The sequence below is a fragment of the Geotrypetes seraphini genome, chromosome 3 (assembly GCF_902459505.1).
Source record: "Geotrypetes seraphini chromosome 3, aGeoSer1.1, whole genome shotgun sequence".
Taxonomy (NCBI): Eukaryota; Metazoa; Chordata; class Amphibia; order Gymnophiona; family Dermophiidae; genus Geotrypetes; species Geotrypetes seraphini.
In genome coordinates this window covers 292936160-292954440 of record NC_047086.1, presented here as the reverse complement: position 1 = coordinate 292954440, position 18281 = coordinate 292936160, and the positions used below count along the sequence as shown (strand labels likewise).

The window sequence follows — 18281 nt, the reverse complement described above, 5'->3', positions numbered from 1 at the left end:
TAGTGTTCTGGTTTTGTAATCATTTTGTGCCATACCAATGTTTTGCTGAGTTTTGTTATTGATGTTGCTGATATGTTGTGCAGTGACTGTTGTTCATTGATTGTACGTTATTTCAAGTGGACCTAAATAAAGATGAAAAAAAATGTGACTCTGGATATAATGGACTGTTTTTCCAGGTCCCTTGAAGTCCATTATAACGAGATTATATTGTATTTACAAACAGATATATAGAAAGAAAAAGAAGGGAGAAGAAAATATTGTAAACAAAATATAGTTAAAAAAAAAAAAGACCCCAGACAGTCTCCCAGCCCACAGTCTCAGCCAATTCCAATTTTCCAGCAAGGAAACCCAAACCAAATCCAGAAAAGCTTCAGTTCCAGCCTATTCCAAAAGGCAGAATGAAGAAAAGTGGACTGTCTCCCAAATGAAGAGACTCCACTGCAGCATTGATTTCTCTCCAAATAGGATCCACTTCCACTGCAATAGGCATTGTTACCACCCACCTTTGGTTCTTTTCATTGGCTGTCTCCAGGACATTATGATTGATGTCATCAGGAACAGAAATGACTGCTACCATGGAGTACATAATATTTATCACAGGAGAAGCAGGCAGCATATTCTCTACATGTGGGTGACATCATCCAAGGAGCCCTGTTGCGGACAGCTTTTCAAGCAAACTTGATTGAAGATCTTAAAGTTTTCTAGTGCTGCACCGTGCATGTGTGTGCCTTCCCGCTCAGCTAGGGGGCGCGTCTCCTCAACGTGGTCCTCAGTTCTTAGTTTTCCACGGAGCCAGAAAGCCCTGTCTCTCTTCTCTGCATCGATTTTAAGTGCCTTTCCTTAGCAAAGCAGCAGATGAATCCAGAGACAAGTGGGAATAGCTCACATCGACCAGCAGGTGGAGATAGAGAAACTGATTAACAGTTGGCTTTATAGCCTGGTATTCCTCCTGTCCATTCAGTTTGCTCTATCTCCCAGCAGGGGTTGGAGCTATTCCAATAGCTCCTGGATTCTGGCTGTGGCTGGAATTTCGAATTCTCCTGTTGAGGTTTCTCTTCAGTGAACTCACAATTGATTCTATTTCTCCTGTTGAGATTTTTTCTCTTCAGTGAGACAGGGGTGTCCGGCTGTACGGTGCCGGCTTTAGAGGTTACACTTGGGCCCTCCCTTGTCCCTGCCTCACCCTCCCTCCTCTGATAGAGGGTCTATCTGGGTCTCTCGTTTTTTCTTCTTTCCTTAAAAAAAAAAAAAAAAAAAAAAAAACACAAGAAAAGAGACTGCGGTGGCTTTCCATGCTTCAGTACTCTCAGGGGTGCTCAAGCTGTTCCTGCCGAGGTCTGGCAACCTTGTCTGCTGGGTTGTGAGTATGGCAATGGCAGGGTATAATTTCTGGTTGTTGGTTGTCTCCTTTATTTACAGCCGCTGAGCTTTGGTGAGTGGTTCGTTGGTGCGGCTCATCTCTTGGTTTTTTGCCTATGTTTGAGTGCACTGAACCCCTGCGTTGGGCTCAGTTGGAGTAGCTGCTGCCTTCCCGCGCACCGGAGACGCATGGTGGTTTCCTGTGTGGGCGGGGGGGGGAGTGCCCTCGCATATACACCATGGTTTGCTGAGGCTACCCGTCGATCGGCAGGGGCCGCGGCTGTGGTCAGGGTTCTAAAGGGTTGAAAGCCCGGGCCTTTTCCATGGACTGTTAGATCACATGGGTGCTCCGATGCTGGCAGACGCGCTGAGGCGTTCTCGTGGTCTGTTTCGGCGGTTTTTTTGTGGTTTCTCTCTTCGCCTTCCTTGGCTCTCGGGGTTTCCCTCCCAGTTGCAAGAGGCCGGCAAAACGGGCGAATGTTGTTGTCTGGCCGGTGGAGCAAGTCACATGGTGGCTTCAGTTTTCCGCTTGCCGCGGCGGTGTTTGCTTCTTCGACTGAGAGCCGTGGTCTTTTCTGAGCAATGACTGACGCTCCTGCACTGGGGGGGGGGAGGGCGCCGCGGCGTTCAGTAGTTCTCTGGGAGCCGGCTGAGTTGGGCTCATCCGTCGCTACGCTGCGGCGGTAGTTGCGGGCGGTTTTACCGGCCTGCATGTTTTTTTTGGGGGGGCCCAGGGTGGGGGCTCTGATTTGTAGAACAGGCTCATAGCCTAATGGTTAGTACAGCAACCTGAGAGCCATAGGAGCCAAGTTCAATGCTAGCTGCAGCTTCCTTTGACTCTGGGCAAGTCTCCATTGCCCCAGGTACAAAATACATAACTTTATATAATATGTAAACTGCTGTAATTGCAACCACAGAAAGACAACTCTAGCACAGCCATAGTCTGTTCACCACCATATGAGAGCTACTAATACCAAGCGTGCTATGACACTGCTTTAAATCTGAGTTGTGGCTTTTCCGGTTAGAGCAGCTGCCTCGTCTCCCTGAGGGTATGAGTTCAGTTCCCATTGCAGCTTCAGGTGCATCGGGACTTGTTAATTAACCAGAAAAAGCTGTTAAATCCATTTATATGGAATTGGAATATGTTCAACACCTTACGAAGTTTTGCCGCGCTTGCGTTATACCCTAGGGGACTCTCTGCAGCCCCGTTTGCTTGCGGTTTGACTCTATACTTCTCCCGATTTCGGCTGCCCTCCGTACTGAGTTGGATGAAGCCGTGTCACACTGTGTTGGGTTCAGGCGCAGGAGAGTGTCCAGATTTTTCGCTTTGACTATCTCTCGAAGTCTCCCATGGGTGACACTGTGTAATTTTTTACATTGATACTACCCTGACTGTGTCTGGGGACGCCATTTCCGATTTCCTTCGAGCATACCTCTCTTTTTCTGTAGAGCGTTCCTAGGACTACGTCCAGGGTGTCCCATCGTTGGCCTTCCCTGGGCCACTTTAAACTACACGCCCGCTGGCAGCTCTTTCAGCTGTCTCACGGACAGGATTCGGTCATATGGGCAGGTTACAACGCATTTGTCTAATTCCTGTTAAATTGCTATGGTTGTTCTGAGGGCGGTAGATGCAGCATCTTGATTGCATCTCTTGCGTATTCCCTCTATGGGCATCCGGCTTGTCGCTCCCGTTGCATAGAGTTAATCCTGTTTTCATGGGTTACTTTACGAACCTTGAATATTTTTCTAAGAGAATTTAATTTCTTCTTCCTGTTCCTGCAGTGATCGTACTGCTGTTTACTGGCCTCTTGCGCTTCATTCTGAAGGGGTCTTGACTTCTCCCATGGCCTCATACAGCTTTCACTTGAGGGAGTAGTCACTATGCTATCGGATCAGGGAGAGGTGAGGTTGGTTCCTTTTGCATTCTCCTCAGGTTCCAGTTAATTCTTGGAGTCTCTCTGTTTGCTGTTTTCCTTGCACGGGGTTGTGGTCTTCAGGACGGTGCTTGTAGTTCTTGGGGTACCACTGAATGTATGGGGGGCCAAGACTGGGGCATTGGGCAGGCCCATTCTAACCGATCAAGAGCCTTCTCTGCATCTAAGGACACAGAGAAGGACGGGTCATGTAAGTCCTTTGTTAGATATAACATGTGAAAAGCCTATCTAGTATTATTGGAAGAGTGCCTCTGAGCAACAAAAACCATTTGATGCATACCAATTATATAAAGAAGTGCCTTTGCCACACATAAGGCCATGAGATTAGCAGGCTGCATCCCATTCTGTGGCTTAGTTCTCGGGGTCACACATTTCTGCTCGCATCATGGAAGAGGATCTTCATAGTCTCGTTGGACTTGGACTCGGCACTAGGTTGGCCTGCCTCCCTTGGAGTGGCGCTTTTGGATTTGGCGCATACCCTGAAATTCACAGGCATTTTAGAATCTGTGAACGTTTGACAATTGTTGCGCTGCCAGGAGATACATCCAGATTACTGACTCACTAGGAGCTTCGGCTCGCTTTCCCTTCGGCTGCTTCAGCTGTCGTTTTAGTGTCAGTGGTTCCCAGTATCTCAGGACTACATTTATTAGTATGATCCTAATGCACCGCTATGAGTGATTTGATGGCTCAGTGTGATTTCTCTTTTCGAGACATGACTCGGTCTTTACTGGACTTGCTCATGTCCACTGACCTTTCTAGGCGGTCGGTTTGGGGGGGGGCTCGCTGGCTTCCTTCCTCAGATCCTGATGTCTGGTCTTCAGGGGCACCTCTGTCCTTGGACATTCTTCTGCTCTTGAGCATGGTCAGGCTGCCTGTCTGGAGCTGCTAATTATTCTTCTGGAATGCCACTGAGGTTCCTTTTGGTCAGTATGAGGATGGGAGTGTTTCTCTACAGCTTGGGCAGTAGGTGTTGTTTTCGGTTGGAAGGTGAAGTTATTCTGCTTCACTGGGTGTACGCTCATCTTCATCTTCTGTTGGTAAATCCTTTTATGGATCAGGATATGAGTTTAGACAGACTTGATCTTCACGGACTCTCAGCATGGCACATTTATCGTCTGTTTCATTTTCTGCAGCCTGGATATTGAGAATTGTGGCTCGGGCGTTCTAACTCTTTTTATAAACATGAGATCTCCTGAGCCTGTCCTCATGGCTCGTCTCTCAATTCTAGACTTCCTAGCTTTCTCAGCGGGCCTAGGAAGTGTGCGTTAGAGGGGGTTGCTGTGTGGAGACTTTTTCGCCTCTGCATTCTCCTTTTCAGTGTTTTCCGCTGGCTGATGTCAGCTTGGTTCTGACATCTCGAGCTCACTTTCCGAGCACTGTATTTGCGGAAGCTCTGGCTTGGCGGCGCCGTCCTTCCTTACGGTATTGATGGGTTTCTCGCCAGCCGGATGACGAAGTTCCTGGTATCTCGGGCTTGGCTCGCCTAGGGTCCGATATCCTGGAATTTTTTATGTACCTCCTTAGTTTTACGACCTTGCTTTTTGGAGAGGTCGTGACTGACGTGTAAAAGTGGTGAAAAGCAGATTTTTTCTTCTTTAGTCCAGGTGTTAAGGAAGTCTTCTCCTGTGGCTTCTGCTTCCGTTTGGATGTTTTTCCTTTCTGGGGTACTTCTTAGCGTCTGCACCACGCCAGAATTCCTTTTTGGGCACGAGTGTATGGCCGAGCGCTTAGCGTGTAATTTCCTTTTACTTCTAGGGCCAGGCTTGGCTTGTTACGTAAGCTTGTTACGTGGGCTCGGTATTTTGCTCATCGCGTAATGTCAGCTTCATTTCATCCTGGTCTTTTGGCTCGCCGAGGGGCTGTGCCGTTGCTCATGTTGCTTCTCGTAGCCATGGTTTCAGCTCTGCAGTTTTCTTTTTGGGTGCAGGCTGTTTTCGGCGGGGATTCCTATTTCTGATTTCCGTTATATAGGGTGTCAGTTCGGATGGTACCACTATTCCTTCTGTAGGGGAGTCATCCTTTCTTTCTGTCACACTTAGTTTTCCTTCCCACTTCCTAGGAGGTAACCTGGGGAGCAGTGTTATTCTTCACTGCATTTTTTGATCAGTAAGTAGCTTTCTCCGAGGGCTCGGTTTCTGATAACTTTTAGCTATCTATTTCTCCTTTTTTGTAGTATTCCAGGGACGCCTTCAATGTATGGCGACATCCGCAGCCTCCATCACGCTATGGGTACAGAAGGACATTCTTTATGCCTGCTGGCTGGCAGGGAAGCGGTTGGCGAAAGATCTGCATGTCCATTCCGCTGGAGCAAGGTCTACCTCTTCAGCTCGGCCCGGAGGTTTTTATCTTGGGGGAGATTTGTCTCACGACTATTTGGTCTACCGAACGTGCTTTCTCTACGCATTGCTGCTTGGATGTGGGGGCGCCTGCAATAGTGGCATTTTGGGCTTCGGTTGTTGCGGAGGCGGCGTTTGCTTCCCACCCGGATTAAGGTTTGCTTTGCTACATCCCACTTGTCTCTGGATTCATCTGCTGCTTTGCTAAGGAAGGTAAAATTATGTTCTCACCTGTTAATTTTCTTTCCTTTAGAAGCAGCAGATGAATCCAGAGCCCCACCCCTTCTGTGGCTATCTGTCTGTGTCTTATGTGGCATTTTCAGTTCGGTTCTTGTTGGTTGTTAGATTTGTGAATTTATGGTTTAAGCATTCGCTACTGGAAAGAAGTTTTTTTGATGCTCATTATCCTATCTCGGGATGCTTGGGCAAGGAGCATAACTGAATGGACAGGAGGAATACCAGGCTATAAAGCCAACTGTTAATCAGTTTCTCTATCTCCACCTGCTGGTCGATGTGAGCTATTCCCACTTGTCTCTGGATTCATCTGCTGCTTCTAAAGGAAAGAAAATTAACAGGTGAGAACATAATTTTACCTTCTTGCACCGCGGCTTCTTTTATTGTTTGTCTTTTTTTACGATCGGAAGTCGCTGTGCCCCGCGTCTTTACTGTTTTTGTTTCCAAAAAAAACCCAAACCTCGATCGCGACTGAGGGACCCCAGTTTTTTCATTGGCTGCCGGCCTCATGTGGCCGTGGCCTTTTTTTTCCTACCTTATGTCCCGGCCTGTTGCCGGGTTTAAAAAGTGCACACAGTGTGGTCAGGTGCTCTCAATCACTGACCCGCACCATTGGTGTATACTTTCTCTCGATGTTGATCACCCTACAGCTTCTTTCCCGTGTTGTGCCACTCTTCAACCTCGGGCTCTTCGTCGACGGCAGGCCAAGATTGCGGAACTCTTTGCCTTGGACCAGCCTGGGGATAGGACCTCGACCCCGGTCTCGGCCTCGATGTCAGCCTTGAAGACTTCAGCCCCGAGTAAGTCTCCCTCAACTTCGAAGGCCTCGGCAGCTCCTGCTTCGAAGACCTCGGTCTCAGGTAAGTCTCCTCTTCCTCCTTCAGGTTCAGCTCAGCTACCGAAGAAGCCGTCCTCAGAGTCTCTGGCCACCCAGGCAGTGAGTGTAGTTCTGCCGGCCTTTACGAGACCTCCTCCAAAGCGTGCCTCCACTTTTAGGGAATACTCTACATCGAGGTCGCCCTCATTGGAGCGCACTGTTGCACCAGTTTGTCCAAATCCTTTGGTCTCGATGCCAATGTTCAAGGATATGCTTAAGGCTATCTTAACCTCGCAGATCCTCTGCTTTGGCTCAGCTTGCCCTGGCCTCGACCTCGCTCGTTGTTGACCAGCCTGAGTGTCGCGCCGAGGGCTCTCGAGGTAAGGTGCGTCGGTCCTGACGCTTCTCCTCGAGTGACTCCGCCTACTCCCTCGAGGCGGACTTCTCCCGCCGCCCGACCTCGCTCGAAGCACCAGCCTAAGCGTACCTCTTCTTCAAGGCAGCGGTCCACGAAACAGTCCAGAGACTCTCCCCCGAGGCAGGGTAGGTCACCGGGTCCTCGCACTACAGGGTCCATCGAGCCGTCAGACCTTGTGCTGTCTGACCCTCGTCCTCGAGGACCCTCCCGTGCCTTCTCCGAGCCGAGGAGTTTCGAGGTCGAAGACTCCCACCTTGCTGCTGCGTCGGAAGGTCTCTTCTTCCCTGGGCGGGCTCCCCAGGTCTCCGTCCCTCGGACCCCCAGTTCCTTGCCTTCTAGGCATTCTAAACGCAAGCAGTCATTGACTCCCCCTTGTTTTCTCAGCGGGGCTTCCTCGACGTCCTTGCTTGTGGACACTGACGTACCGGCGCAGTACTCGAGGGAAGCTTCCCCCTCATTCTCTGCTGCCCCGAAGTCCCGCTCGGCTTCCTCCTTCACAAGGTTCGTGATGGATATGGGCAAGGCGCTGCAACTGGACCTCCAGTCCGAATCCAGATATACCTGGGAATATTGGGAGGAGTTGGAGCTTCCTCACCCACTGAAGGAATCCCTTTGCCTCCCCTTGAATCCGGTTTTGCAGCAGACTTTCTTCCGGAATTTGGAGACGCCATACGCAATTCCTGCCATTCCGTCCAAGATGGAATCCCGATACAGGACAGTCCCGTGTAAGGGATTTGAAAAGGCTCAGCTCTCCCATCAGTCCTTGGTTGTGGAGTCTTCCTTGAAGAAGTCTAATCCTTCCAGGGTCTACGCGGCTGTTCCGCCGGGCCGGGAAGACCGGACTATGGACAAGCAATTTTTCTCAGTGGGTTCCTTGAGAGAGATTACAAAATGTGGTCTGCGTCGGGTCCCTCAACAGTGTATGATGAGTGTTATAGCTGCGCTGGAAAGAGAGGCCACTGAAAGAAATGACATCACAGTTGAAGGATTAAGCAGATGTATTAAAACGTACAATTTTGTTTCCTCTCTGATGATGCTTTCAGATGTATTACCTTTGTTGTCCAACTTATCTAAGGCTTGACAAAGGCAAGATGTCTGACATCAATTCATTTTTTCTTCAACTTATATGAGTAAAAATTTACTTCACTTTCTAGTAATTTATAAAAGATTCATACACAATGATCTTGCTATAGGGACTTCAGTCTTTGGCTTGATTACACAATTTTCAGTGTGCTAATTTTCACATGATGTGATTTTGAAGTTCCATATTTAAAATTAAAGTTCACTTTAGAGCAGGGGTCTCAAAGTCCCTCCTTGAGGGCCGCAATCCAGTCAGGTTTTCAGGATTTCCCCAATGAATATTCCAGGTATACCCGGAAGCAGTGCTTGCACATAGATCTCATGCATATTTATTGGGGAAATCCTGAAAATCCAACTGGATTGCGGCCCTCAAGGAGGGACTTTGAGACCCCTGCTTTAGAGTTTGTTTTAGAGATCGTACATATATTTTATATAAAAAAAGGGTAACCAAGTGGAATTCATAGAAGTAGGCAGCTGGGCAAATTGTCATTGTTCTCACAGTAGAAAACAGAGAACATTGCAGATAACTAGATTAAAATCCTTAGGGAGTCTTTTAAAAAGTCACGGTAGCAATGCTGCCATGGTGAATGCATCACAGCCCATTCAATTCCTATGGCTTTAGTGCATTTACTGCTGCAGCACTGCTACTGTGGCGTTGTAAAGCTGACCCTTAGTTTTCAAATAAGGAATGTTTCCTATTTTATGTATGTTTCTTTTCTTTTGCTTTCCCTGTTAAGGAGGCCAAAAGGAACAAGCAGTGGAATGGTACAAGAAAGGAATTGAAGAGCTAGAAAAAGGCATAGGAGTCTTGGTTACTGGACATGGTAAGTCATTGATTTTTATGTTAAAAATACTGTTCTGCATATACCAAAGATTATAGCAATATTTTAATTTCATTTATAAAACTAATTAATTTCTAGTGGGGGAAAAGAATATTTCATACATCATGTTACATAAAGCAAATAGCAATTAAAACAAAATTCGCTACAAAATCATCTCCTAAGTACCCTGTGGAAAGATGAGGGGAAAGAAGGGGTCTCCAACAGCAAAACAGATGTAATTGCTGATTTTGACTAGTTTCTTTAAGCTATTTTTTTCCCTACCTTTTCTTGTGTATTTTCCTGTTCAAATTTTTGACAGGTAAACTTTGAGGGTAGACTTTATCAACCATTTTTGCACCTAAAACACTCCCCTGTTCCAAGATTTTGCCAAGGCCATTTTTCCATCAATGTCCCATCCGCAAACGGGTTTTAAAAAGTGCAAACGGTGTGCTCGCCCTATTTCTCTTATGGACCCGCATTGCTGGTGCCTCCAGTGTTTGGGGCCAGATCACAGGGCTGATTCGTGCACCCGTTCTCTTCAAAAGAGGACCTTCAAGAACCGACAAACTCAACGTTTGCTTTTCGGTTCCGGTATGGAGGGAGATTCGGCACCGGTTCCGACATCAGAGTCTACACCGAAGTCGACGTCGCTGGAATCCACCTCGGTGTCGCAGCCAGTGTGTAATCCGGCTAAGAAGCCATCCCCCACCCCTTCGGGTCCTCAGGTCACTTCAGCAGTGAGCCAAGTCCTGCAGACCTCGAGGAGACCCAAAAAACGCTCCGCTCTGATTGAGGCGAGTGCATCGTCAAATCTCCAGAACACAGAGCAACATCAATGGTACCGGTGCAGCAGTACTAGTGCAGACTCTTAAGCAGCAAATTCTAGAAGTGCTGCGAGTGGAGTTATGGGAGCAGTTGCAAATCTTACTCCCTGTCATGGTGACACTGGCTCTTCCGGCGCTGGTCCGGTCTGAGCCTCTGTTATCAGCATCGACCCTTGCGGCACCAGTGTCTACTGTCTTGGCACCGGAATAAAAATCTTCATTGGTGCCGACAAGCTTGGTTCCAGGTTCGATGTCAGATGCAGCTTGACATCGTTCTTCTTCACACACATCTCCTGAGACGATGTCGGTCAAATCGGGTAAATCCTCGAAGAAGATGAAACATCTTGAGCCATCGACACATAGTTCTCGACGTGTCTTCCACCGACATGGGACTTGGATCTTTGGGAAGATTCTGAACAGCCTCTTCTCACAGATGATGAGACCTCTTCTAATAAAGATTCAAGTTCCTTCTTCTCAAGAGCCTGCTCAAAAATCAGATCAGACTTCTTTCTCCAAATCTGAGAGAAATGTCAAAGACTCTTTCTGTACCTCTGGAGGCTGATTCAAAGAAATCTAAAGCATTTTTGAATGCATTAGATTATAAGCTGCCACCTAATGAGTTTCTTAAGCTCCCTCTCCATGACATTATAAGGGAGGCTTTTTATAAAAATCTTGAAACTCCTTTGACCATCTCTGGGGCTCCTCGTAAGCTTTATAGGGTGGTCTCAAATCTGGGTTTTGACGAGCCTCAACTCCCTCATGAATCTCTCCTGGTGGAGTCCACACTTAAAAAATCTGCAGGGGCCAGTGTTTATGCTTCTGGTCCTCCTGGCTTTGGCAAACGTTTATTTCAAAATGCTATGCTTGCCAACCGGTCCGGCAATTATGCTTTCCATTTTTCTTTTTATCTTAAACACTTAGTTAAGCAAGTGTCTTCATTACAGAAATATTTACCTGAGCGTAAGGTACTTCTTTTCCATCAGTACATTTCTAGTTTGCTGCAACTGCAAAAATTTTTAGTACGCTCTATTTATGACACTTTTAAGCTCACCTCTCGAGCTGCAGCCATATCTGTGGCTATGTGGCGCTTAGCCTGGCTTAGGGTGTTGGAGTTAGATGTCAACCACCAGGATCGTTTGGGCGATGAACTTTTTGGAGATTCTTTAGATTCCACCACCCAAAAGTTATCAGCTCATGTAACCGAGCGGGAAACTTTGGTTAAGAACAAGAAAAAGCCTCCACCTGCTCGCCCTTTAAGACCACAGTCTTCATATCAGCGTCGTTTTGCTGCTAGACCTCTGCTGCCCCCTCAATCTCAACCTCGCAGACAAAGGCAGCAGCAACAGCCACATAAACAACAACAGACTGCACCACCTATATCTACACAGCCTTTTTGATCTGTTTCGCTGGAGCATAGCCAGTCTCATAATTTCTCAACCTTTACCTCAGCCCATCGGAGGTCGTCTTCAGGTGTTCATCAGTCGTTGTGAACTCATAACATCGGATCTTGGGGTCCTCAACATCATTCGTCAGGATTACTCTTTAAATTTCCAAACTCTTCTACCAGACAACCCTCCAAGAGAGTCTGCTTTGGACCCTGCTTGGTCCTCCCTTCTTCTGCAGGAGATGCAATCCCTTCTTTTGCTGAATACCCAGCAAGGAAGTTCCCCTCGATCAGCAGGGCCGGGGATTCTACTCCCATTACTTCTTAGTACCCAAGAAGACCGGAGGACCCATCCTGGATCTCAGAGCTCTCAACAAATTTCTAGTCAAGGAGAAATTCAGGATGTTGTCACTTGCTCTGCTTTATCCTGTCCTCAATCAGACCTCAAAGAAGCTTACACACATATCCCGATTCATCCGGCTTCCAAGAAGTACCTCCGGTTTCAGATCAATCATTGTCATTACCAATACAAGATTCTTCCCTTCGGTCTGGCATCGTCTCACAGAGTGTTCACGAAATGCCTGATTGTAGTGACCGCATCTCTCCGATCACACGGCCTTCAAGTCTTTCCTTACCTGGACGACTGGTTGATCAAGGCTGTTTCATCTCAGGAAGTGGTCCAAGCAACATCTCAGACCATTTATTTTCTTCAGATTCTGGGTTTCGAAGTCAGCTTCCCAAAATCACATCTCATTCTGACTCAGCGTCTTCAGTTCATTGGGGGCAATCCTAGACACCACTCTCATGAGAGCGTTTCTTCCACCAGATCGACTTCAGACTCTCATCCGTCTCTGTCAGCAATTGCTTCCTCTTCAAACCATCTCTGCCAGAAACATGATGGTTCTTCTAGGTCACATGGCTACAACTGTCCATGTCACGCCACTGGCAAGACTCCATCTGTGCACTCCTCAGTGGACTCTGGCTTCCCAGTGGTCTCAAGCGACGGATCGTCTTTCACAACACATATCTGTGACATCATCTGTTCTGCAGTCGCTTCAATGGTGGATGACCTCATCCAATCTTTCCAGAGGTCTCCTTTTTCACTTTCCCCCTCATCACATGATCATCACGACAGATGCATCTCCTTATGCCTGGGGGGCTCATATGGACGATCTGCAGACTCAGGGTCTTTGGACTGCCAAAGAGCGGAAATTTCACATCAATTCCCTAGAACTCAGAACGATGTTTTATGCCCTCAAGGCTTTTCAACATCTCCTCTTTCCTCAAGTCCTCCTCCTTTGCTCGGATCAAGTAGCAATATACTATATCAACAAACAAGGAAGCACGGGCTCTCTTCTGTTGTGTCAGGAGGCCCAGAAAATCTGGACTTGGGGCGACAGCTCGAAATCTATTCTTAAAGGCTGTCTACATTCAAGGGGAGAAGAATTCGGTAGCGGACAACCTCAACAGGATTCTTCAGCCTCACAAATGGACTCGCGACTCTGTAACTCTCCAGTCCGATTTTGCTCAATGGGACACTCCACAGGTGGACTTATTTGCAGCTCCTTACAATCACCAATTGCCCCAGTTTTGCTCCAGACTTTACTCTCCTCTCCGTCTGGCAGCGGATGCTTTTCTTCTGGATTGGATGGGTCTGTTTCTATATGCATTCCCTCCACTGCCTCTCAAGTTGAGAACTCTGTCCAAGCTCAACAGAGAAGCAGCCACCATGATTCTCATTGCCCCACAGTGGCTGAGACAACATTGGTTCTCCCTTCTTCTTCAACTCAGTTCCAGGGAGCCCATACTTCTTCCAGTATTTCCTACTACTTACTCAGAATCAAGAATCGCTTCTACATCCCAACCTACAGTCTCTACACTTGACAGCTTGGTTTGTCTCGGGCTGAGTTCTTCTCAATATCTCCTCTCTCAGCCTGTCCGTCAGATTATTGATGCCTCCAGGAAACCAGCCACTCAGCAATGTTATCAACAAAAGTGGGCTTGGTTTTCTTCCTGGTGTCTTCTTCATCATCACGACCCAACTTCCTTTCTCTGTCTGACTCTGGACTTAAATCTACATCCATCAGAATCCATCTCAGTGCTATTACTGCTTATCATGAACCAGTACAGGGAAAACCTCTTACTGCTCATCCTTTGGTCTCCAGATTCATGAAAGGGCTTTTCATTGTAAAATCACCTCAAGCCTCCGCCTGTCGTCTGGGACCTTAATGTGGTTCTTTCAAGTCTGATGAAGCCACCATTTGAACCAGTGGCTACAGCTCATCTCAAATTTCTTACTGGAAAGTGGTTTTTCTGGTTCCTCTCCCCTCTGCCAGGAGGATTAGTGAGTTACAAGCACTAGTACAGTTTTCCATCATGATAAGATGGTTCTACGTACACATCCAAAGTTTCTTCCAAAAGTTGTCTCTGACTTTCATCTACATCAGTCGATTGTTTTGCCAGTATTTTTTCCTAGGTCTCATTCTCATCCTGGAAAAGCAGCCTTGCATACTTTGGACTGTAAATGAGCTTTGGCTTACTACCTTGATCGCACAAAGCCACACAGAACTTCTCCCCAACTCTTCATCTCATTTGTTCCAAACAAGTTGGGGCATCCTGTTTCCAAGAGAACGATTTCCAACTGGCTTGCTGCCTGCACCTCGTTCTGCTATGCTTAGACTGGACTGACACTGGAGAGCCGTGTCATAGCCCATAAAGTTAGAACTATGGCAGCTTCTGTTGCTTTCCTTAGATCTACTCCCATTGAGGAAATCTGTAAAGCTGCCACCTGGTCCTCAGTTCATACATTCACTTCTCACTACTGTCTGGAGTCATTCTTCAGAAAGGATGGGCACTTCGGCCAATCAGTTTTGCAAAATTTATTTTCTTAAGGCCAACTCTCCCACCATCCCATTCTGTTAGCTTGGAGGTCACCCATCAGTGAGAATATGCTGCCTGTTTGTCCTGGGATAAAGTACAGTTACTTACCGTAACAGGTGTTATCCAGGGATAGCAGGCAGATATTCTCACAACCCTATACAATTACATTAACATCCTCTCTAGCCTTATGAAAATCATCCAGTTGTTTAGGATCAAAAAATTTAAAATTATCCACAAAAGTCACCAAACAAATACACGAAAAATGCAAGACAAATTCAGTCCCCAGGGTGAAGGACTAAAAAGACCTTCCGCCTCATTTGTGTACCTCTAGCAAGATCAGAAAATATTCTAATTTTTGAGCCAAAAAGTATTGCATCAAGAAATCTAAAGGAAAGTTTAAGAATGTTATTGCGGTCATGCTCTAGAGCAGAGGTCTCAAACATGTGGCTCGTGGGCCACATGCGGCCCCCCAGGGACTATTTTGCGGCCCGCGATCTGTCCTCTCCACTTCACAAGTTTTCTGATTGTGGAGAGGACAATCGCGTACAGACCATGACTGCTGTAATTGGACTTGCAGAAGTCTCTCTGGAGGGAATGTCGGCAAATGGCTCACGGCTCGCCTACAGCAGGGGTCCCCAATCTGCTTCTCTTCCCTTCTCACTGCCCTCCCCCAAGCCATCGCAATCGGGGAACAGGCCAGCGCCGAGGTCTTAGCTCTCCCTGCTTATCTTCCCCAGCTCGGAGCCAACCAATTCTCGCCACCCAACGTCAATTCTAACGTCGGGGAGGAAGTTCCAGGCCAGCCAATCGCTGCCTGGCTGGCGCGGAACTTCCTCTCCAACATTAGAATTGACATCGGGTGGCGAGAATTGGTCAGCCCCGCACTGGGGAAGATAAGCAGGGAGAGCTAAGACCTCGGCGCTGGCCTGTTCCCTGATTGCGGCGGTGGCGGCCTGTTCCCCAATGGTGGTGGCTTGGGGGAGGGCAGGGAGAAATGGGGGTGACAGGGAGAAAGAAAGAAGGGAGATGGGACACAGACAGAAAGGGGCATTGAGAGAGAGAGACAGAAAGAAAGGGCAGGCATGGAGAAAGACAGAAAGAAAGGGGGCACGAAGAGAGACAGACATATAGAAAGAAAGGGGGCATGGAGAGAGAGAGAAAGGAAGAAGGGAGCAGGGTGAAAGAAATAAAAAGTTGGGGGAGGGAAGGAGACAGATGTCAGACCAGGGGAAAGAAGGAAGGAGGGAGGGAGGGAGAGAAAGTAAAGAAAGAGATGTCAGACCATGGAAATAGGGACGGAAGAAGAGAGAGATAGAAGGGAAGGTAAGACATGGAAACGTAGATTTTGAAAAGAAAGCAGAAAAATTGAATATTAAGTTAATGCCAAAGATGGATACAATCAAACAAACAGTAAGGGCAATAATCTCTCGAAACTGAGAGTAGAGTGATCAAAAAGCAGTGAACAATGTAAATGATGAACACTCAGTATCAAATGATCAAATATAAACAATTATGTACAACTGATAGTGAATCATAATGCTCAGAGATATGGAGGTGATAACAGGGAAGACCCAACACTACCACCTCCATAGTGGTAGTGTTGGGTCTTCCCTGTTAACACCTCCATATCTCTGAGCATTATGATTCACTATCAGTTGTACATAATTGTTTATATTTGATCATTTGATACTGAGTGTTCATCGTTTACATTGAAAGATGGATGCAAGGCAGAAAGTGAAGACGGAGAGAAAAACAGTTAAAGGACAAGAAGGCCCTGGAAGCATAGTTAAAAGCACAGAAAAATAAAGTCACCAGCCAACAAAGGTAAGGAAAATGATTTTATTTTCAATATAGTGATTGAAATGTGTCAGTTTTGAGAAAGGAAAGATATTAAACTTTAAATGTGAGGGCTGCAGAAAAAATAGTTAATGACAAATTTTGCATAAGGTAAAACTCTTTATAGTTTATAAATCTTTCCTTTAACTGTTAAAGGAAAGATTTATAAACTATAAAGAGTTTTACTTCATACAAAGTTGTCATTTCTTTAATAAGACATTAGCTATTTTTTCTGCGGCCCTCCAAGTACCTACAAATCCAAAATGTGGCCCCACTAAGGGTTTGAGTTTGAGACCACTGCTCTAGAGCAAAGGTTACTACCATAGTTGATCTCTGTGTAACTATTTCCAAAGAAAATTACAAAAAAGATGTTAAATTCATTCTGTCCTTATTCTGACAAACTGGATCATTAACATTCCTATAACTCACTATATACTGAGCCCTTATTATTGGTGAAACTAAGTCATATAACCATTATTAACTAAAGACATAAGCAGAGATTTTGGAAAGTTCAAAAATCTTAAATTGTGCCTTCTAACTTGATTTTCCAGATACTCCAACCCAAATTGAGTGTAGATCTTATCTTTATTTGAGGCAGTTTAATAACTCTCCAAAGTCTGAATTTTGGTTTTTAGGAATCCTTATTCCGTAGCACAGTAGTCGATAACTTGAGCTTGATAATGACTGCTTCTGAAAGAATTGTTATATCTTTAGTATGGTCATTAAGTACCTTCTTTAGAGAGCTGTTTCATTCAGATTGGTATGCCATTCATTTGCTTTGCTGGTGACTGAAATTGTATCAATAAGAGAAGACAAGAACAAAGTACCGTATTTTCACGCATATAACGCGCGCGTTATACGCGTTTTTACCTACCGCGCATACCCCTCGCGCGCTATATGCGTGAGCGCGGTATACCAAAGTTTTAAAACATAGTTCCCACCCCGCCCGACGCCCGATTCACCCCCCCAGCAGGACCGCTCGCACCCCCACCCCGAACGACCGCTCGCACGCGCTCCCATCCGCACCCGCATCCACGATCGGAGCAAGAGGGAGCCCAAGCCCTCTTGCCCGGCCGACTCCCCGACGTCCGATACATCCCCCCCCCCCCCCCCGGCAGGACCACTCGCACCCCCACCCCGAACGACCGCTCGCACGCGCTCCCACCCACACCCGCATCCACGATCGGAGCAAGAGGGAGCCCAAGCCCTCTTGCCCGGCCGACTCCCCGACGTCCGATACATCCCCCCCCCCCCCCGGCAGGACCACTCGCACCCCCACCCCGAACGACCGCCGACTTCCCGACAATATCGGGCCAGAAGGGAGCCCAAACCCTCCTGGCCACGGCGACCCCCTAACCCCACCCCGCACTACATTACGGGCAGGAGGGATCCCAGGCCCTCCTGCCCTCGACGCAAACCCCCCTCCCCCCCAAGAACCTCCGACCGCCTCCCAGCCGACCCGCGATCCCCCTGGCGACCCCCCCACCCCCCTTCCCCGTACCTTTGGTAGTTGGGCCAGAAGGGAGCCCAAACCCTCCTGGCCACGGCGACCCCCTAACCCCACCCCGCACTACATTACGGGCAGGAGGGATCCCAGGCCCTCCTGCCCTCGACGCAAACCCCCCTCCCCCCCAAGAACTTCCGACCGCCTCCCAGCCGACCCGCGATCCCCCTGGCGACCCCCACGACCCCCCCACCCCCCTTCCCCGTACCTTTGGTAGTTGGGCCAGAAGGGAGCCCAAACCCTCCTGGCCACGGCGACCCCCTAACCCCACCCCGCACTACATTACGGGCAGGAGGGATCCCAGGCCCTCCTGCCCTCGACGCAAACCCCCCTCCCCCCCAAGAACCTCCGACCGCCTCCCAGCCGACCCGCGATCCCCCTGGCGACCCCCACGACCCCCCCACCCCCCTTCCCCGTACCTTTGGTAGTTGGGCCAGAAGGGAGCCCAAACCCTCCTGGCCACGGCGACCCCCTAACCCCACCCCGCACTACATTACGGGCAGGAGGGATCCCAGGCCCTCCTGCCCTCGACGCAAACCCCCCTCCCCCCCAAGAACCTCCGACCGCCCCCCAGCCGACCTGCGATCCCCCTGGCGACCCCCACGACCCCCCCACCCCCCTTCCCCGTACCTTTAGTAGTTGGCCGGACAGACGGGAGCCAAACCCGCCTGTCCGGCAGGCAGCCAACGAAGGAATGAGGCCGGATTGGCCCATCCATCCTAAAGCTCCGCCTACTGGTGGGGCCTAAGGCGCGTGGGCCAATCAGAATAGGCCCTGGAGCCTTAGGTCCCACCTGGGGGCGCGGCCTGAGGCACATGGGCCCAACCCGACCATGTGCCTCAGGCCGCGCCCCC

At 48.3% G+C, this 18281-nt stretch overlaps 1 protein-coding gene across 3 annotated transcripts in view; it reads left to right on the top strand.

Annotated features, from left to right (window-relative positions):
• Window positions 1-18281, top strand: part of SPAST (spastin) — a 232165-nt gene that overhangs the window by 7071 nt on the left and 206813 nt on the right. For all 3 annotated transcript variants that reach the window (XM_033936524.1, XM_033936523.1, XM_033936525.1), the window contains exon 2: window positions 8916-9002. In XM_033936524.1, coding sequence (XP_033792415.1) covers window positions 8916-9002 — 87 coding nt within the window. The remainder of the gene's footprint in view (window positions 1-8915; window positions 9003-18281) is intronic.